Source organism: Mustela erminea, chromosome 13 (genome assembly GCF_009829155.1).
Source record: "Mustela erminea isolate mMusErm1 chromosome 13, mMusErm1.Pri, whole genome shotgun sequence".
Classification (NCBI taxonomy): domain Eukaryota; kingdom Metazoa; phylum Chordata; class Mammalia; order Carnivora; family Mustelidae; genus Mustela; species Mustela erminea.
This window is the reverse complement of record NC_045626.1, coordinates 64,947,193-64,966,704: the sequence shown is the minus strand read 5'-3', so window position 1 is coordinate 64,966,704 and position 19,512 is coordinate 64,947,193. Positions and strand designations below refer to the sequence as shown.

The 19,512-nt window shown below is 48.8% G+C and overlaps 1 protein-coding gene across 1 annotated transcript in view; it reads left to right on the top strand.

Annotated features, from left to right (window-relative positions):
- Window positions 1-18,625, top strand: part of UPB1 (beta-ureidopropionase 1) — a 29,886-nt gene extending 11,261 nt beyond the window's left edge. Inside the window, exons 4-10 of the mRNA XM_032309365.1 lie at window positions 4,629-4,723; window positions 7,700-7,861; window positions 9,875-10,044; window positions 13,808-13,889; window positions 14,885-14,927; window positions 16,010-16,164; window positions 17,660-18,625. Of these exons, the coding sequence (XP_032165256.1) occupies window positions 4,629-4,723; window positions 7,700-7,861; window positions 9,875-10,044; window positions 13,808-13,889; window positions 14,885-14,927; window positions 16,010-16,164; window positions 17,660-17,743 (791 nt within the window). The 3' untranslated portion in view covers window positions 17,744-18,625. The remainder of the gene's footprint in view (window positions 1-4,628; window positions 4,724-7,699; window positions 7,862-9,874; window positions 10,045-13,807; window positions 13,890-14,884; window positions 14,928-16,009; window positions 16,165-17,659) is intronic.
- Window positions 18,626-19,512: the final 887 nt, after the last annotated feature.

Sequence of the window (19,512 nt, the reverse complement as noted above, 5' to 3'; positions counted from 1 at the left end):
TAGCTAACCCTTCACAGTAGTGTCTTTGGGTCATCCTTTTCAGGCTGGTCAGAGTCTGTAGAGAAGATTCTTCTTACCCCCTGCCAAGAAAAGAAGGAGGATAGGGGTCCAGTGTGCCAGTGTTTCCTGAATCTCTCTAGTTTTGACACTCTCCTCGTCTTTATCTATCCTGGCTTCCCCAAGGCCAGAGGCCTTCTGTTTAAGCACTTCTAGAGAATGAGGCCCTAGTGTTCTCCTAGGGGTGGGAGGGACTCATGCCAGCCTTATGTAGTGGAGGAGGGATCTGGGCTTCCGACTGCTCTTTTTTTCTTTTATAAGATTTTATTTATTTATTTGACAGGGAGAGCGAGTTCACAAGCAGGGAGAGTAGAAAGTAAGGGGAGAAGCAGGCTCCCTGCTGAGCAAGGAGCCTGGTGAGGAACTTGATCCCAGGACCCTGGGATCATGACCGGAGCCGAAGGCAGATGCTTAACCAACTAAGCCACCCAGCCAACCCCTGACTGCTTCTTAAGCAGACTTTTGACGAATTTTTGTTCGCCACCCCTCCCTACTTCCCCACCTTCAGAGCCTCATGGTACCTCTGACTCCGAAACTTTCCAAAGGTATGTGGTGGAGAGGGGGGTGTTCCCTGGCTTCCTCTACTGCTGGGAGCCTGAATTTTCTGGGTCCATCACAATACCTACCCTCATCTCCAGCTCTCTAACCTCCGGTGTTTTGTTGCTCTCGCCCTTTTCTCAGTGCTTCATCCTCATGGGTTTGTACCTTTGCATAAAAATCCCTTTACTGTCATCTGGTGCAGTCGCAGAAAAGAGCAAAGGTATGCATCCAAAAAATCTGTACCCAGAAGTTCATCTCGTTTTCCATGTTCCTGGTTACTTACACCTTCACTCATTTGGGTGACACTTTTGATTTGTCTGCCTCTTCCATTAGACCATAAAACTCTGTGAGGCCGTTGTCTGCGTGGTGTTAGTTTATTTTTCCCATTCTAATTATCACCACTTTTTAACATGAAAAATATTTAATCGTGGTAAAATACATAAAACATAATATTCGTCACTTTAATCATTGGCAAGGGTACAATTCAGTGACATTAAACACATTCACAGAGTGTAACTGTCACCACTGTCTATACCCAAAACTTTTCAACACCTCCAACAAAAACCCTGTACTCATTTAATAATATCCTTCCATCCCGCACCTCTGATAACCTCTGTTCTACGTTCTGTCTCTATGAATTTGATTACTCTAGGGACCTCACATAAGTGGAATCATATAGTATTTGTCCTTTTGTGACTGGCTTATTTCACTTTAGAATGATGTTTTCAAGGTCCATTCATGTTGTGGCATATGTCAGAATGCCCTTCCTGGGGCGCCTGAGTGGCTCAGTCATTAAGAGGCTGCCTTCAGCTCAAGTCATGATCCCAGGGTCCTAGGATTGAGCCCTGCTTGGTGGGGAAGCCTGCTTCTCCCTCTCCCGCTCCCCCTGCTTCTGTTCTCTCTCTCATTGTGTCTCTCTCTGTCAAATAAATAAATTAAATCTTTTTAAAAATGTGCTCTTCTTGGGGTGCCGGGGTGGCTCAGGGGGTTAAAGCCTCTGCCTTCAGCTCAGGTCATGATCTCAAGGTCCTGGGATCGAGCCCTGCAGGGGCTTTCTGCTCAGTGGGGAGCCTGCTTCCCCCCGCTCTCTGCCTGCCCCTCTGCCTACTTGTGATCTCTGTCAAATAAAAAAATTTAAAAAAAAAATCTTTAAAAAAAAAGCCCTCCTTTTTATGGCTGCATAATATTCCACTGTATGGCTAGACTACAGTTTGTTTATCCATTCCCCCATCCCTGTTTTATCTTTTTAAAAAAAAAAAAAATTATTTGTTTTAGAGAGAGAGAGAGCACACAAGGGGTAGGAGGGGTGGAAGGAGATAGAGAATCTCAAGCCAGCTCCTCACTGAGCAACAAGCCCAATATAGGGTGTGATCCCACAACCCTGAGATAGTGACCTGAGCCAAAAATCAAAGGTCAGACGCATGACTGACTGAGGCACGCAGGCTCAGTTTTATCTTTAAATGTTTTATCTTTAATGAACAGTCGCTGCTACTGAGAGACAAAATGTTTACTGGATGTTTTAACCAACTTCTTCACTTCCTTGGGTCTGGACTCATCTGGACAAACTCCTACTCATCCATCAAGGCCTCACACAGACACCCCCTTCTTTGGGGGACCCTGGGAACTACCCAGCATAGAACTGAGCACGGTGTGAAATGGAGCAGCCACACGAGGTTATAATTCAGTTCCCCCCATCTAGGCTGGCAGCTCCTGAGGGCAGGGCCAGGCCTAAATTTAGAGCCTGACTCGTAGAGTGTTGGTTCAATAAATAAGGAGTCCTCTTCCCCTCTAATCTGAAAGCTGTAGTTGGACTTTGTAGCTAGCCTCCCCTCAACCTCCATTCCACATTCCTCTTTGGAAAGTTTGTTTACAGAGGTTGTGTAAACAGGAAAAGAAGCCATTAAAATGGAAATGGAGAAATTTGGAGAGCTTAGCAACCTGCAGTGAAATCAGAAAGGGAGGTTTTATTCTCTGGGGGTGTTTCCGTCTCTCCTAATGTGCTGAAAGCAGAGAATAAATGGTCATTAAGGATCTTTTTTGTCAGTAACAGCTTTTTTGTTGGCTTCCTTTAAATAGTTTATCCCTCTTTGCTGAAGGCAAGCCTGGGGAGTCTTGAGTCTGAGCCCGAGACCCCTGGGGCTATTGCTGGCAGAGCCCAGGGGGCCAAGATGGTGATGGTGCCATTGGTAGCCTCTTCAGGCTGGCACCATCCTAGGACCAGCCATCGTACGACTGAAAGGAATTGGAAGACTAATGCTTCTTTCTCTTCCTTCTCTGTGAAATGAGTGTCTCCCCTACTTCACAAGGATATGGGGACCAGCTGCCTATCCTGGGCCCATGGCCCACTTTTGGGAAAGGTTGACTGTAATTAGTCCCCCCAAACAGGCCATCCACCCTGTGCCATGACCACTGAAGGCACTTGCCGTTCACATCATACTGCTTCCTGAATATCCTCCCTGCAGGTTAGTCCATTCAGAGCGATGTGAACTATAGCGAGCTTCTGGAAACTTCGATTAGGCTAATCTCCCTGGGGGGGGGGGGAAACGGATTTGGGTTATTGGAAGAAGGAAGGTCTAAAGAGTGTACGGAATCAGTCCAAATAAAGAATTCAGTGCTCCAAAGCAAGAAGACAAAGACAAGCAGTACATTGGGAAATGGGCGAAGGTAATTATGCACAAGACTGCCTGGAGGATGAACCCAGAAAGGCCAGTGACCATGAGGCAAGGTGCTCCCCTACAAATGATAAGGGAAGTGCCTACTTAGTCATGGTGCTCTCCCAGTTCACACCATCAGACTGGCGGACGCTAAAGAGTGTGGCTGAGGCTGGGGAACGATAGAACTCAGGTGGCCAGAAATCCCTGTACCCACCCCATGGCAGCCGCCAGCCTCTCCTACAAAGGCGAGCATCATTTTCAACCCAGTATGTGTAGCATTCTGTGAACGGTTACTACATACGTCAGTACCTGCTGCTTGAAAAATAAAAAGCACACAAAAATCAGTTTATGAATTTAATGAAATTTCTTATTTAATTAGCCCCCTTATGGCATCTAGTCACGCATTTATCCTTGGGGAACATTCCATCATCTGGTGGTTCCCAGATTTCTTAAGGGAGTTCATTAAGTGAGTGGCTTTTCTTGTTCCTGAAGAAGCCTCTCTGTGCCCATGAGGAGGAACATTCTATGGTGACGTGCCCAGGGTCACCTGTGCCATCCTCAGTGGCCCTCAGACTTTCCCCAGGGAGTCTTGGCTGTGGTCCTACCAACCCACAGACTAGCCAGCAGTTTGGGATCTAGAGTAAAATATACCCAAGATCAACTCTACCATTTTAGTCATTTTTGTTCATTTCAGTGGCGCTGACCATATTCACACTGTTGTGCAACCCTCCTGTCGTCCATCTCCAGAATTTTTTCCTCTTCCCATGCTGAAACTCTGTCCTCCCCCACCCAGCCCCTGGCAACTACCATTCTAATTTCTGTCTCTATGAATCTGGCTATCCTAAGTACCCCCCTATCAGTAGAATCCTATAGCATTTGTCCTTTTATGACTAATGTTTCACTTAGCGTAATGTCTTTGAGCCTCACCCATATTATAGCATGTGTCAGAAGTTCCTGCTTTTTCAGGCTGAATAACATTCCATTGTATGGATACAAACCACATTTGGTTTATCCATTCATCCACCAATGGACACTTGTGTTACTTCCATCTTTCAGCTCTTGTGAATAGTGCTGCTATGAAATGATTATGCACATATCTGTTCAAGTCCCTGAATGGTTTGTTGTTGGTTTTTTTCCTCTCAATTCAATTGTTTTTAAGCCTGGAGTAAAGAAATTTGGCCCAGCCCTTTGTTTTGCTATGAAGCCTAGAAGGTTAGGGTCTGCCTGCCACCCACATTGAGGGACACAGATCTTGGAAACCAGGCTGAGACCCTCAGGAGCCTTGTTATCTTGTGGAGACCCTCAGCTGCTGGCTGAGGAGCGCCCCCTCAGAGGCCATGAGCACTGAATGTGATTCTGACTTTCTCCTCTTCACAGCTATGCCCTTTGCCTTCTGCACGAGAGAGAGGCTTCCTTGGACAGAATTTGCAGAGTCGGCAGAGGATGGACCCACCACGAGATTCTGTCAGAAGGTAGGACATTAACTGCTCTGTTCTGACAGCAGCTGCCAAACACCTCAGGTCACAGAGCACGACCACAGCTACTGGGTGTGGCCCTTCACGGAAAATGCACCCATTTGGTGGTGGTTTCGCTGGATGAGATTAGATAAGACTGTTGCTGCCCTTTTTTTAGTGTCCTTTCACTTAAAATCGGGGGATTTCAGAGCCAAGAGGGCCCTTCCTGGCTTTTTCGGGTGAGGGAGCTGCAGCCCAGGGAGGGGTGATCTCCCGTGGTAGGTTCTGCATTCGGCAAGCTGCAGAGGTGGCCCTCAGGGACCAGGGATGAGGTCGATTCCTTGTCCAGACCTCCGCTGCTTCCCATACTGTTTGCCTGCATTACGTAAGCTTCTCTGTGTGGCCTGTCTCATCAATACAGAGATCAGTCTTCATTTTTCTTTGTGAAAACCTTATGATGTTGTATGACCCCACTGAGATGAAACGTCCAGAGTAGGCAAATGAATAGAGGCAGAAAGACATGGTTGCTAGGGGCTGGGCCGGGAGAGGGACAGGGAGTGACTGCTAATGGGTATGGGGTTTCCATTTGGGGATGATGAAAATGTTCTAAAATTAGATTGTGGTGGTGGTTGCACAACTCCGTGGATGTCCTGAAAGCCACCCAATAGCACACTTATTTTTTTTCCCCTCCTCACGCATCAGCAGTGACCTGAACAGCACACTTTAAAAGGATGAATTTTGGGGCGCCTGGGTGGCTCAGTGGGTTAAAGCCTCTGCCTTCGGCTCAGGTCATGATCCCGGGGTCCTGGGATTGAGCCCCATGTCAGGCTGTCTGCTCGGCGGGGAGACTGCTTCCCCCTCTCTTTCTACCTGCCTCTCTGCCTACTTGTGATCTCTGTCTGTCAAATAAATAAACAAAATCTTAAAAAAATAAAAATACAAGTAAAAGGATGAATTTTATACCATGTGAATTATATCCTTACGAAGCAGTTCTTACACACACAAACTCATCCATACCAATAAAGAGGTTATGATCAATAACTTCTCCTTGTTCTTTTTTTTTTTTCTTTTCTTTTTTTAAGATTTTATTTATTTATTTGACAGGAAGAGGCGGGGGGAGCAGGCTCCCCGCTGAGCAGAGAGCCTGAGGGGGGCTTGATCCCAGGACCCTGAGATCATGACCTGAGCCGAAGGCAGAGGCTTAACCCACTGAGCCACCCAGGTGCCCCCTATAACTTATCCTTATTCTTAACAAAGCATTTTTGTTTTGGTTTTTGTTTTTTTTTTTACTTCTCCACATCCCATTTCAGATTTTATACGTATTTTTAGGGGATTTTTTTTAGCAGAACTGTAATCATAGTGATTCTATCAAAACTGAGTCATGATTCCAAACATCAGTGTTTTCACTCTATCAGAAAAAATCTGTCATCTACCAGATCGTGGATTCTGTGCTGTGGATTAAAGAGAGGGGACTGGTTTAAGTGGTGAAGGTAGATGACACACTGGAACCAGGGCTAGAGGAAGAGGAAAGGGGGAGTAGGGATGAGAACTGGTGCAGGAAGACGCCTGTCTGCATCGACAGGGGACCAGGACTCATGGATGCCCTTTCATGGCTTGGAGCGTCACCTTCTACCTTGTGCCTTTCTCCATCATTAAGGCCAGAGATGGTGACAGGCTGGTTAGAGGTGAGGACAGACGACCATCTGAGGCTGCTCAGCCTGATTGTCATCAGGTCCTTAATGTTCTTATTTGAGAGAAAAGAAATTCACCATCAAAGAGTGTGGTTTGGCTTGGTTGTTATAATGAAAAGTATGATAAATATTATTAATTTTTTAAATAGTGGTAAACAGCACATACAATTTACCATCTCAGCCATTTATAAGTATATTGTTCAGGGTGTTAAGTACATTCACATTGTTAGAAAACAGATCTCCAGAACTTTTTCCATCTTGTAACTCTGAAACTCTGTACCCATTAAACAAACCTCTGTTCACCCCCAGCTATTGGCAACCATATCCTACTTCCTGTCTCTATGAATTTGGCTACTTTAGATCCCTCACATAAATGGACTCATTCAGTATTTGTCTTTTTGTGTCTAGCTTATTTCGTGTAACATAAGGCCTTCAAGGCTTATCTGTATCATGTTAATCACATGTCATCCATGTGATGACAAACTTTCCTTCCTCTTTAAAGCTGAATAATATTCCATTGTATGGATATACCACATTTAAAAAAGATTTTCCTTTTGTTTATTTTTTTTAAGATTTTAATTAATTTATTTGACACACATGGAGAGAGAGAGAGGGAGGGAGAGCACAAGCAGGTGGAGCAGCAGGGGGAAAGGGGGAAGCAGGCTACCCACGGAGCAGGGAGCCCGGTGTGGGGCTCAATCCCCTGCAACCACAGCTTGAGCCAAAAGCAGACGCTTAACCCACTGAGCCACCCAGGTACCCCTCCTTCTATTTTTTTTCAAAGATTTTAAGTAATCTCTGCACCCAACATGTGCAGAGACCCCAAGATCAAGAGTCCCCTGCTCTACCAGCTGAGCCAGCCAGGCACCCCAGATTTGTCCATTTATCCATCTGCAGATTTGTGGGTTGCTTCTACTCTTTGGCTCTTATGGAGAGGACTGTGGTGATCATTGGTGTGCAGATACTTCTCCAAGATACTCTTTCAGATATATACCCAGAAGCGGGACTTCTAGATCGTATGGTAGTTGTATTTTTAATTTTTGAGAAACTGCCATACTACTTTCCACAGCCACTGCACCATTTGACATTTCCACCAAGGACCCAAGGACAGCAGTTATTTTTACTTAGCTCAGCTTGGGCCTCAGGACAACGCTGGCATTCAGTCTTCCAAAGAACAAACATAGATGATCCATATCTCTGAACCAAGTCGAATTATTTAGTAGGATCATCTAATTCTTCAATTTAAAAAAATGATGACATTCCACTTAAAACAATGACTCTGCAGCATTCCTTGTCTTTCCAGCTGGCAAAGAAGCATGACATGGTGGTGGTATCTCCCATCCTGGAACGAGACAGAGAGCACGGGGACGTTTTGTGGAACACAGCTGTGGTGATCTCCAATTCTGGAGCAGTCCTGGGAAAGACCAGGAAAAACCACATCCCCAGAGTGGGCGACTTCAATGAGGTGAGCTGGCCCAAAGAAAACTCGCTCAGCTTACTGGTTGTTCTGTCTGCACCTGCCTGCAGATCGTTCTGGGAGGGAAATCCTGTGTTGGGTCACTCCCAGGTGAGTCCCAGACACCAAGCACAGAGGCAGATTTCTTTTTTCTTTTTTTTTTTTCTTTTTTTCTTTTTTTAAAAACTTTATTTGTCAGAGAGAGAGAGAGAGTACAAGCAGCAGGCAGAGGGAAAAGCAGCTCCCTGCTGAGCAAGGAGCCTGATGCGGGACTCAGTCCCAGGACCCTGAGATCATGACCCAAGCCGAAGGCACATGCCCCGCCAACTGAGCCACCCAGGCATCCCTCTTTTTTTTTTTTTTTTTTTAAGATTTTATTTATTTATTTGAGAGTGAGAGAGTGAGAGCGAGCAAGAGAGAGAACACAAGCAGGGGTGGGGCAGAGGCAGAAGGAGAAGCAGGCTCCTTGCTGAGCAGGAAGCTCCATGTGGGGTTGGATCTCAGGACCCTGGGATCATGACCTGAGATGAAGGCAGATGCTTAACTGACTGAGCCACCCAAGTGCCCCTGGATATATGTTTTTTTAATATAACCTGACTTCACTTTCTGAAATTCTGAGTAAGTGAGATATAGATTAAAACCAAAATAAATTGTACACACACATGAAATGATTCCTACAGCCCCTTTCAGGCTCTGAGCTCCTCCTTTGGGAAGTGGAATCCTTGTTCGTAAGTCACGTGAGGTCTTAGCCATGTCATTATGCCGGACAGCAGGACGTAAATGGGCGTGCCTGTGCACATGGGTATTAGGTAAAGCTCTGTGCCCGTGATGAAGGTGTAAGTCAGGAGAGCTATTCTGATTAGCTAATGGCAATGCATGGGTGGATTGGGTGACTCCACCTAATACGTAAGATATGAAACCTGAACTTGATCTGCAGTAAATACAGTTGTTCAGAATGTGATATACCCTGTCTTTTGCTGCCCTCCCTGATTATGGGGGTTCCAACCACACTCCCAGACTGGTCAGAAGGACAAGGAAGGATCTACAGAGCTGGATGATGTTCCCTGGGGAGAAAAAAAAAAAAACCCTGGTGTCTCTCAGTGATAGCTGGAGGTGGGGATAGGGATGGGAAGATGTGCTTGTCACCTGTTTACCCTAGGATTAATCTTTAGCTCCCAGCAGATAGTGAAGGGCTTGTCTCAACACACCAGGATCTATTCTAGTGTCCACCACTTGTACACATCCTGGTTGCTGCCTGACCCTAACACATTTTGAAATTAATGGGAGGAGGCAGAATGTTCTGGTAGCAGATCTCTTTGGGACCCCCAATGAGCCCTCTGGCCCCTCCACAGGGCCATCCTCGAACATGTCCCAGGGCCAGCACCCCAAGGGGCCAGGCAGAGAGGCAGACATGGTAGGACATCCCTAGTCCCAGCCAGGATTCCAGGAATCTCTGTGGAGAACACTTTCAGACTGTGAGCTCTAGTCTCAGATTGACCTACATGAGCTGGACGAGTCACATGGCCTTTGAGGCCGTGGTGGTGTTCTCCCCCAATGGGCGGGGCTCGCTCTGGATGAGTTTCCAGTCCCTTCCACTCTGACATTCTTCAGACGAACATGTGGTTGGTGAAGACATCCACTAACTCATGTTAACACTGACCAGACCTTAACCATTAGTTGTATCATGACTGAAAAACTAGCCAAAGTTCATCCTGAAAATACTGTGGGAAGTTGCTTTGGGGACTTTTTGGACACGCCACCAAAGAAATTGTGGGAAAAATCTTAAGCCGTGGTGATTTCCCAATTGTCTGTGGTTACTGTGTCTGGTTTCTTCAGTTTTTCTTTTTACTTTCCTTTTTTTTTTTTTTTTTTTGTTAAGCGTATTAAAATTTCGGAACTTAGAGTTACAGCCAAGATTGTGACTTTTGGAGTCCTGGCAGTATTTTCTTTTTTTCTGTCAGGTCTAAGGAAGGAGAAATTGTAAGGCTAAGAGGCTTTCACGCACGGACCTTTGTTTTTCAGTCCACTTACTACATGGAGGGAAACCTGGGACACCCCGTGTTCCAGACTCCATTCGGGAGGATTGCAGTGAACATCTGCTACGGGCGGCACCATCCTCTCAACTGGCTCATGTACAGCCTCAACGGGGCTGAGATCATCTTCAACCCCTCAGCCACCGTCGGCGCGCTCAGGTCCGTCAGCAAGCAGGATCGGGGAGGGTTCTTGGGACCTAGACCTCTTGCGGCTCATGGCCCAGCAGCAGGGTTCCGAGCTGGGTGTGGTAGATGTGGCAGGCAGAGGTGGTCACCAGGTCGTCTAACAAATCTTGAGCCATGGGATTGTAAAGTACCCAGAGTTTAGAAGGTGCCTGGCCAGCATTAGCACCCCCTTCCCTGTCATGGCAGCCACTATTCCCTTGGACAGGGGGCCTGGGGATTCCTAAGCCTCTTGTCTGTGACATCCAGCCCATGGAGGGCAGACACCTGGATGAGGGAAGGAGCCAATGAGAGCATCAAAGCTGAGAGGGTACTTAAGAGATCAGCCAAGTGGCCCTGAAATTTGTTTTTAACTAGCAGACTGTTTTCTTATAACACTCTTATAACGTGTTTAGGCATTAGCCTTGTCGTGAAACAGATGAATCTATTCTGAGGAAGGCAGTAGTGGGGAGGGCTGGCAGTCCCTCGGCTCCTGCGCAAGACCCCTGGGGCCCTTCATTTAATAATGGTGGGTGAGCTAAGATGACCCAGCATGAGTGCACTTCCGCGATTTCTTTCTTCCCCAACGGCTGAGTATTTGGGTGGTTTCCAGTTTTGCATCATTAACAAGTACCAGAGCTCTAGGAATTTATGTGCAAATATCTTTCTCCCCAACTCACTTCCTCCAAAGCAGGATTCCTGGTTGAGGAGGTGCTGGCTCTCACCCTTGTTGTCCTGGTTGCCAGTGCCCTAGCAGTGGGATGCTGGTGGAGTGCAGTGGGAGAGGGCCCCTGGTCCCTCTGTAGGGAGCAGCTGGGACAGTTCTGGTGGGCAGCTTTGGGTTTCCTGCCGGCCTACACCTGTCACTCTTTGATTAAATTCCCGTCAAATTTCTTCTGAAGGTCAGAATGTGACATTTACCTTTTCTTTTAAGCCCGCTGCCCCCTTCTTGAGCGACGTCCCCACCACATTCTGATTTGAACAGTGGGTCCCTCAGTGGGCCAGAACACAAACCTAGTGGGCTGCCTCAGGTCAGCGGCCCCCTCTGTGCACCTGAAGTTTTTGTCTGTGTCCAGGAGGGGCACTGTTGGGCAGAAGGGGAAAAAATCCCACCTTCTATACCCCTGAAGAAACTTCCTGGGGCCTCACAGCAGCTTGGTTACCATGACAGAGTCCAAAGGCAGTTGTGACGTAGGGTCATGACTGGTCACCCTGCATCCGGACGTGGACAGAACCTCTCCCTGGGCCAGCCCTCTGGAGCAGCCTCCTGCTGTTGGCCACGCACAAGACATTCAGCAAGCGCCATCTACCTGCAAGGGTCCCACCGGGGAACTTGAAGCCGATGCACTAAGCATCTCTGCCTGAACCAGCTCTTGAGCCAGGGCAGGCAAAGCGGTAGACTCAGACTCCAGACGGCTGCCTCCCTGACCTTAGTCTGTCAGGCTTTTATTAGCCCCAATTAAGCAAACAAAGCACCCCAGTGTAATCTGCACATAACTGCGTCTTCAGCAGCCAGTTAGGCTTATTAAAAATTATTGATTTTCCTTCCTCAACCAACAATCACCCAACTCGTGCCTTTCAAGGGTGCAGTGAGGCCGGCAATTAAGACGATAACAGGTCCTTTGGAAAGTGGGATGTTTCGTGAGCTCCCAAAATGTTCACACCCTTTAACCGGATAATTACACTCCTAAAACTTTACCTGACAGAGGAGGAAAAGGCTATATGCATGAAGATGTTTCTGGCTGCTTTGTTTATAATAATAAAAGAGCTTAAGGCGAGAAAAATGTCAGGGTTAGGTAAATTTCAGCTTGTCTCTTCCATGTTAGGGCAGAGCTACTAAAAAGTCATTACGAAGATAATGCAGCTTCATGACAAAAGCCTGTGAGCAAAGGAAGATGTTTCCAGGCTGTGGTCAGAGCTCTGTAAACATCTTTTTGCTGAGGATGGATGTGGAGTGTGGAAACATTACAACAGATGGTTTGTTAGGATGGTGGGATTCTAGGTGATTTTCCTAAAATGATAAATGATTATTTACAGAATTGATAGTGAGTGTTTTTCAGCACAAGGCTAGGCAAATACCCACCAGCCATACACAGGCAGTGGCTTCTGGAACCATCCATCCCTTCTCCGGTGTGTCCTGTCCCCCCGACTCCCACATGCTCTGTGGGTTGGTGGGGTGTCCCTACTCATTTTGGGAGTCCCACAGTTGTAAGCACACAACAGACTTGAAGTGCATTTCAATGGACTGAGTTGTCCTGACGGTGCCATGCAGCCCATGGGGTCGAAGATTTCGGCCACCTACATGCATGAACGGAAGAGCCATGGTTCCATCCCTTTGATAGGTGTCTCCTTCCCACTGTGATTATTTTTAGGGGTTAGTGTAACCACACTGGGAATAGGGGAGATGTCCCCTTGCCCCCAGTGTGCTCGCCATGACTCCTGCACATGCTGGGCCCTCACGAACCTCAGGTTCCTTTCCCTTGTTTGTTTGGAGAGCCTGAGTTTTATTTGCCAGCTGTGGGTTTGAGTCCTACGCAGCGTACCCTCCCAGGAGAATTGCAAGAAAGCTGTCTATTTAATTCCTGAAAATGTCATTTTACGGGTGTGTTTCTATAAAAATCCTTTCTTAAAAGTTTTGTCAGCTTGGCTTAGCAGCTGGGGGAAAAAAGCAGCAAAATGAGTCCCCTCAATCAAGCCTGTGATTTTTTTTTTTTTCCAGACTCGTGAATCCTCCTGAGAATTAGGCTTGTCAAGCACCCACTCCCTCCACCTACTCCCAGTTTAAACCAGGTGCACACTGACAGGAAGAAAGATGCCAGGGCATTTTGCTTTCAGTCACTTAGTGTTTCTAAGTGGGCATTACGCCTGTCAATCCAGAATCCTAATGATGTTGTTCCTCAGACAAGAGATCATTAGTGACAAGAAGGCCCATGGGACTCCATGGCACATGGTAGTTGATAGGCCGGAGAAGGACGGGGTCTTCAGTTGGGGCAAGATTTCCTACCACGTCCTACCTTTGTGGGCGCCAAACTGAGGAAGGCCCACAGCCCTTCCTGGGCCGGTAGGAGGGCCAGAGAGCCTCTGTTTAGAGTCTCAGGGTTCAGAAGAGGAAAATCAGAAGGTGCTAGAAAATGGAGACCAGCTCAGGGGAAGGCACACCTGCTACAGAATTTACTACCCCTTCCAGTTACCTTCCTTTCAGGTTTCCTCTGTTTGCTTGGCCTGAAATCTCTCCCTCTGGAGACTGCTTTGCAAGGCCACAGAGCAGGGTAGGGGTTAGGGCAGAAGTTGGAGTCCTCAGAGGGCAGTGGTTGAGCCCCGAGGCTCCCAGCTCCCTTCTGATGTTTGCCAGGTGAGGCCCTGCCTAGCCTAGAAGGTAAGTTCCTCCCCCGACTGAGGAGGAGGGAAGGAGCAAGAACTAGCCGTTACAGAGTTTCTTTCATGCAGACCCTACTAGAAGCTTCTTAACCTATATGGTCAGTCCTTACAATAGCCCTTTCAGGAAGTTTCAGAAAAGAAAACTGTGGCTCAGGGCTGCTTTAGCCTGCAGCAGGCCCATCCCAAAAGACTGCTTGGGCTTGAACACAGGACAAGCTGGCCTGCTGGGGGATGTAGGGACACCCACAACCACACCAGTCTCCTGGGCCATCCCTGCCGCAGACCTGAGAAGGCCGGCAGCCTGGCTGTAGCTGGGGACCAAGCACCCACCCCATCTGGCAGGGAAGTCAGCTACCTGGTTCCTCTTGCTTCTCCCTCACAGTGAATCCCTGTGGCCCATTGAGGCCAGAAATGCAGCCATCGCGAATCACTGCTTTACCTGTGCCATCAACCGCGTGGGTGAGGTAAGTTCCCACGGTCTGGCTGGGCTCCTGGGCCTGGTCAACCAGGTATGCTGTGGAGGGAGTGGGGGACAGAGCTGCTAGGAAAGCTGCCTGTCCAGGGGGGCCTGGCCTCTTCCACCAGCAAAGGGAAGAAACTGCCTGCTGACCTCATACCTCTTCTGCTTGTCCCTCACACGTCTTCTGCCTGTCCCTGTGCCACAAATTCTAGGGTCCTGGAAGAGGGGAGACTGGCTTGGTTTGTTCCTTTTAAAGGTCCCTCTGTCCCTCTCCTGTTTTTATCTATTTGGGTTTGTAGCTGAAACCATGTTGAAAGGCTCTCACCCTGTCAACCTCCAAGTCTCCTGTTTCATAATTTTCCCCATTGACCCAGGGCGCTGAGTGAACTTGACTATGAAACCCAGTGCATTCATTACATAATAATCCTCTTCCTCATTCATATTAGTTGGATGTCAGACTTTGATCAGAGGATCTGCTGAGGCTGAGGTGATCAAGGTTCCTACAGTAAGTGGGTCCAGTTTCTGGCAATATGGAGAAACTCAGTGTTCTCATTAGCCTCTGTAACCCCATCATGGCTTGAGGTGCTGTTTCCATGAGGCTTTGGGGAAATACTGGCAACGGTGTGTGAACACCCTATTAGTCCCCTCAGAGACCCCAAACTGGGGCTTTCTTTCCCAGGCAGACAAACCTCAGCTGTCTTCCACAGGCCTGAGAACCACTCTGCTGGATGTCTTTTTTTTTTTTTTCCCCTCCCAGTGGATTATAAACTCCCCAGAGACAAAGTCAGGCTTTTTACCTTGCCTGTCAAATTCCCCGCTGGCCCACTGTGTTGACCCAGTGCTGGCGACTCAGCGGGGATATTTCATAAGTACTTGTTGATTGCCCAGCAAGTACAGGCCATTCCTTCTCTTGCTATAACTGTTGCTTCCCTGAGTTTGCGGTGGCCCACGCTGGGAGTGCCACCTATAGGCTTACCTGACCTAGATTTTGTTTCATAGGAGCAATTCCCGAACGAGTTTACCTCAGGAGATGGGAAGAAAGGTATGTTCCAGGATTTTCCGTGGTTGGTAGCAGCTGAGGGGTGGGCCTCACTGTCCCCTTCTCCATCTGCCCCCTCCGGGCAGGGACTACCCCACAGATTGGTCCCACCTCTCTGACTTGGAATGTGGAAGGGAAGGGCTCACCCAGGAGATCTTGGAACTAGCTTAGGGTGTCCCCTGGAAAGACAGAGAGGACTGAGCAGGTCTGTCTCCCAGAAAAGCACTTCCTGAAAGGATTCTAGGTCTAGGTTCCAGATTAAGGCCCCACATGTCCAGAGTCTCCAACCCCAGTTAGCTCCCTGCAGAGAGAGGTACAGTGAGGCAGGGAAGTGAGGTCCCTGGGGTGCCTGCTGGGTCCAAGCCCCTTCTAGGCCCAGCTCCATGCCTACCTGCTCCTTGCATGCCTGTGGGGTAGCTGTTAGCACCGCTTGACTTGTGAGGGGACCGAGGCATGGAAGGAAGGAAGGTATGGTGGACGCAGCTGGGAAGGCAAGTGGGGATGGAGCCTCTGGCTCACCGTGTGGGGCCAACACAGGAGCAGGTCACACAGGAAGCCATGCAGAGCCATATGACTCCCTTGGGCTCTGGGTAGCTAACGGGAATAAGGGCTAACATTTCTGCAAGGGTGACCCTTAAGAATGTTCCCAGGAGGGGCGTCTGGGTGGCTCAGTTGGTTAAATGTCTGCCTTCAGCTCAGGTCATGATCCCAGGGTCCTGGGATTGAGCCCCACATCGGGTACCTGCTTATCCAGGAGCCTGCTTCTCTCTCGCCCACTCCCCGTGCTTATGTTTCCTCTCTCTCTGTCTCTGTCTCTCTGTCAAATAAATAAATAAAATCTTAAAAAAAAAAAAAAAAAAAAAAAAAAGTTCCCAGGGCGGAGGTGAAGGCTGTGAGGGTGACTTTTACAGAAACCTGCTCAGCCTTAGGCCTGAGGAGGGAGGCAGGGCCTCTGGGGAGGTGGCACGGGGATGCTGGGGAGGGTGGGGAGGAGTGGAATGGACACGTCCTGGATGTCACTCCATATGCCTACCCCGCTGTCTGCACACACAAGCTCACGGGGGCTTTGTTTCACTCCTCCAAAGCTCACCGGAACTTTGGCTACTTTTACGGCTCGAGCTATGTGGCAGCCCCGGATGGCAGCCGCACCCCTGGGCTCTCCCGCAATCGGGACGGGCTGCTGGTTGCAGAGCTCGACCTGAACCTCTGCCGGCAAGTGAATGACATCTGGAACTTCAAGGTGGGTCCCTGAGTCCCCTGTTGTCGGCCTGCTCCTCCATTTGCGGCCCCCCCCTCCACCCCCCAGCCTGCTCTCAGAGCTGGAAGCCGCAGCTGCTGGGTTTGCTCTCTGGAGCTCCCAGAGGAGGCTCCAAGGCAAGTGAAGGGGCTGGGTGTCTTCCTCCCAGAGCTGGTGCGCAAGGGAGGAGCCACTGGGTCAGATGATGGCCAGGCAGCAGACCTCAATAAATTCTCCTCTTGTCTGATTTAGATTCTGGGCGCCTTCAAACAAATTAATCTCAATTTCATTTGTCCGGAGAATAGAGTGGATTGGCCTCTACTAATCCTTTTTTCCCTTTCCAGGCATTTGCACTTATCCTAAGATACATGTGGGTGTCTGGCTCTGCCTGTGGCCTGGCGGTCTAGACCTTGACAGTAGAGGGAAATGGGTCACGCAGAGAAATGGAATCTAGGCCTGGCTCTGCCACTCAGTTACCCTAAGCAAGCCCTTTCTGCTCCTGGGCCTTAGCATCCCTGTTTGTAAAACTGGAAGGTCTCAAGTGGCCTTTGAAACCTAACACATATGACACCAGGGGTCATGGAGGAGCGTAAGTGCCCGCCCCCTGGAATGAGGCAGAGGCCCAGCAGTAGACCCCCTCATCCTCACCCAGATGGAGTTTGCTGCATTTGTGTCCAGCAGTATTTCGACCGACTCAGAACCTACTTATACATGCAGTTGAATGTCTTCATGACTATAGGACCTTGCCCAGCATGTCTGGGTGGAACCACCTCCCCTGTTTACCTGAGCACGGGTCTTAGGGCATGTTCCCTAGGTCTCAGGTCCTCATCAGACAAATAAGGCATCGCCCACATGCATGTCTCCTGGCCTGTCTCTCTTCTGTCTGGGAAGCTCGGATTAATGCAGGATTCCATGCAATAAACAGAATGTTTCTCAGTAGTAACTTTTTGAATGTCCCAAGCACCGCCCCCCCCCCCCCCCCCCCCCGCCCTGCAAACTATGGTGGTGGGCCTGAGCTCCTGTTGGGGTTTTCGGAAGGAGGGAGGGAATGCCTAGGTGTGAACACCCTGGGTAAGTTTTCCAGCCCTGCCCCCACCTCTCCCAGACTCAGGGCCAGGACACCAGAGTGCAAATCCCAGCAAACTCCATGGCTACCTGGGGACCCAGGGCAAGTCACTCCCCTCTCTAGGCTGTAGGCTATTCTGGGGTTCTGTAAGAGGGCAGCCTTCTTCCCTTCTGCCTCTGGGCAGGCCATGCCTTCTGGATGGACAGGTCACAGAGGTCTTCCAGCAAGAGGGGTCAGCATGTGTGAGTCATCTCAGCCCTATAGCCCTAGAATCAGTGGTGAACGGTCACACAGGGGTTATTTCCTACCTTACCGTCTGAAACCATCCCGTCCTCCTGCTGGCCTTCCTGGCAAATTTCTGTCCTGTGGCTGCCCTCTAGTGGCAAGAGGTGGTGGTGAGTAAATGAAGGGCGTTTATAATTTGCTTTTCAGATGACTGGCAGATACGAGATGTATGCTCGGGAGCTTGCCGAAGCGGTCAAACCCAACTACAGCCCCAATATCGTGAAGGAGTAGCTGGATTTTAGCCCCTGGCTTCCAAGGAGAGCACCTCTGCCCCTGGCATCTCAGCGAGTACAGCAGGCTTTAGAAAGTTCAAGTTCTCCCTTATGATGTCCTGGGAACACTGCTGTCCACATTGGTTTAAAAATGCTCCAGGTGGGGAGGGGTAACTGCCCAGTGGGTACAATGTTTCCTTCCTGGCTGATGAAATGTTTTGGGCCCATACAGAAGTGACAGTTGCACAACACCGTGAATGTGTCCTCGTGAAATGCCACTGAATCGTATACCTTAAAATGGCTGAATCTATGTCACGTGAATTTTACCTCCATTAAAGAAGAAAAACCCAGGCACTGATGGTGCAGGTGGATTTGCAGTAAGACACATGGGATGTCCCAGTCCTGACGTTCTTCTCCGCCTCTGTTTAGACTGTCGGCAACCTGTGGGTAAGGGTGGGAACGTATGTGCAAATAGGGGAAGCTGAGGCTGATCCAGAGTCATTGAGCTGCTGGGTGGCTGTGGGCAGGGGAGATGGTCATCGGACATGTCAGCATGGCTAGACTGGTGCCCCCAGGTATTCAATCAGACGCTAATCTGGGTGTTGCTATGGAGGTATTTTGTAGATGTGATTAAAGTCCATAACCAGTTAACTAAGCAAGTGAGATTATTCTAGATAATCCAGGTAGGCCTGATTTAGTCCGTCTAAAGGCCCTCAGGAGGAGAGCTGAGGCTTCCCCTATGAAGAAGAAATTCTGCCTGTGGACAGCAGCTTCCCCACCCCACCTGCCTGAGAGATCTCGTTTGCCCTTCCTAACTGTCTGCCCTACAGATTGCAGACTTGTCTTTCCAGCCCCCACAATCACTTAAATCAATGCCTTGCAATAAATTTCTTAACATAGATTCTGTTGTTTCTGCTTCTCTAGTTGGACCCTGGCTGATAGAGATTCTGGTCCCAGAACAGAATCCTCAGGATGAGTTTTCTGCATTGGTGCTAGGTTTTCTGGAATTCTTCTCTAATTTATTTCATTTAAGGGCACTCATGACTCTGTTTGCAGTGTTAAAGGGGGCCATGGTAGTCCATGGTATGATGTAGTCATAGAGATTTATAGACAAAGCACACTGTCAGCCTGCCGCTCCTAGTGGCCTCTCCCGTCTGTGGACTTGAGGCTTGGCTAACCAGCCCCCATCACCATGTAGGGCAATTCCTTGCACTCAATCCCTTTGTATCTTTATATATATACATATATATGTATGTAATACACATATGTATCTCCTGTATATGTAAATATATCTGTGTCCCCTGCTGGTTCTGCTTCTCTGATTATCACCACCTGCCTCACTAAAATAGCGGGTTGCTCTCCTCTCTGTCCCTCTGCTTACACATCTGTAAAGTGGGACCATATCCCCTCTTCTGCTTTATGTCACAGGACAGTGGTGAGAGACAGACTAGATGGGCCAGGGAGCCTATGTGGGCTCTGTTCCTTCCATCACAGAGCAGAAGTCCCCCTGTGCGGAGGGCACCTGGGTTGACTCAGTCGGTTGAGTGACTGACTCTTGGTTTTGGCTCAGGTCATGATCTCAAGGTTGTGAGATCCAGCCCCACGTCATCGGGGCTCCGTGCTTAGCAGAGAATTTGCTTGAGATTCCCTCTCTCCCTGTCCCTCTGCCCTTCCCCCTGCTTGCTCTCTCTGTCACTCTTTCAAATAAATAATTTTTTTTCTAAGTGTCCCAACTGTGAAGTCTCAAACCTCCACAGTCGGCCACAGCATTGGAGGCGGGAGTGGGGT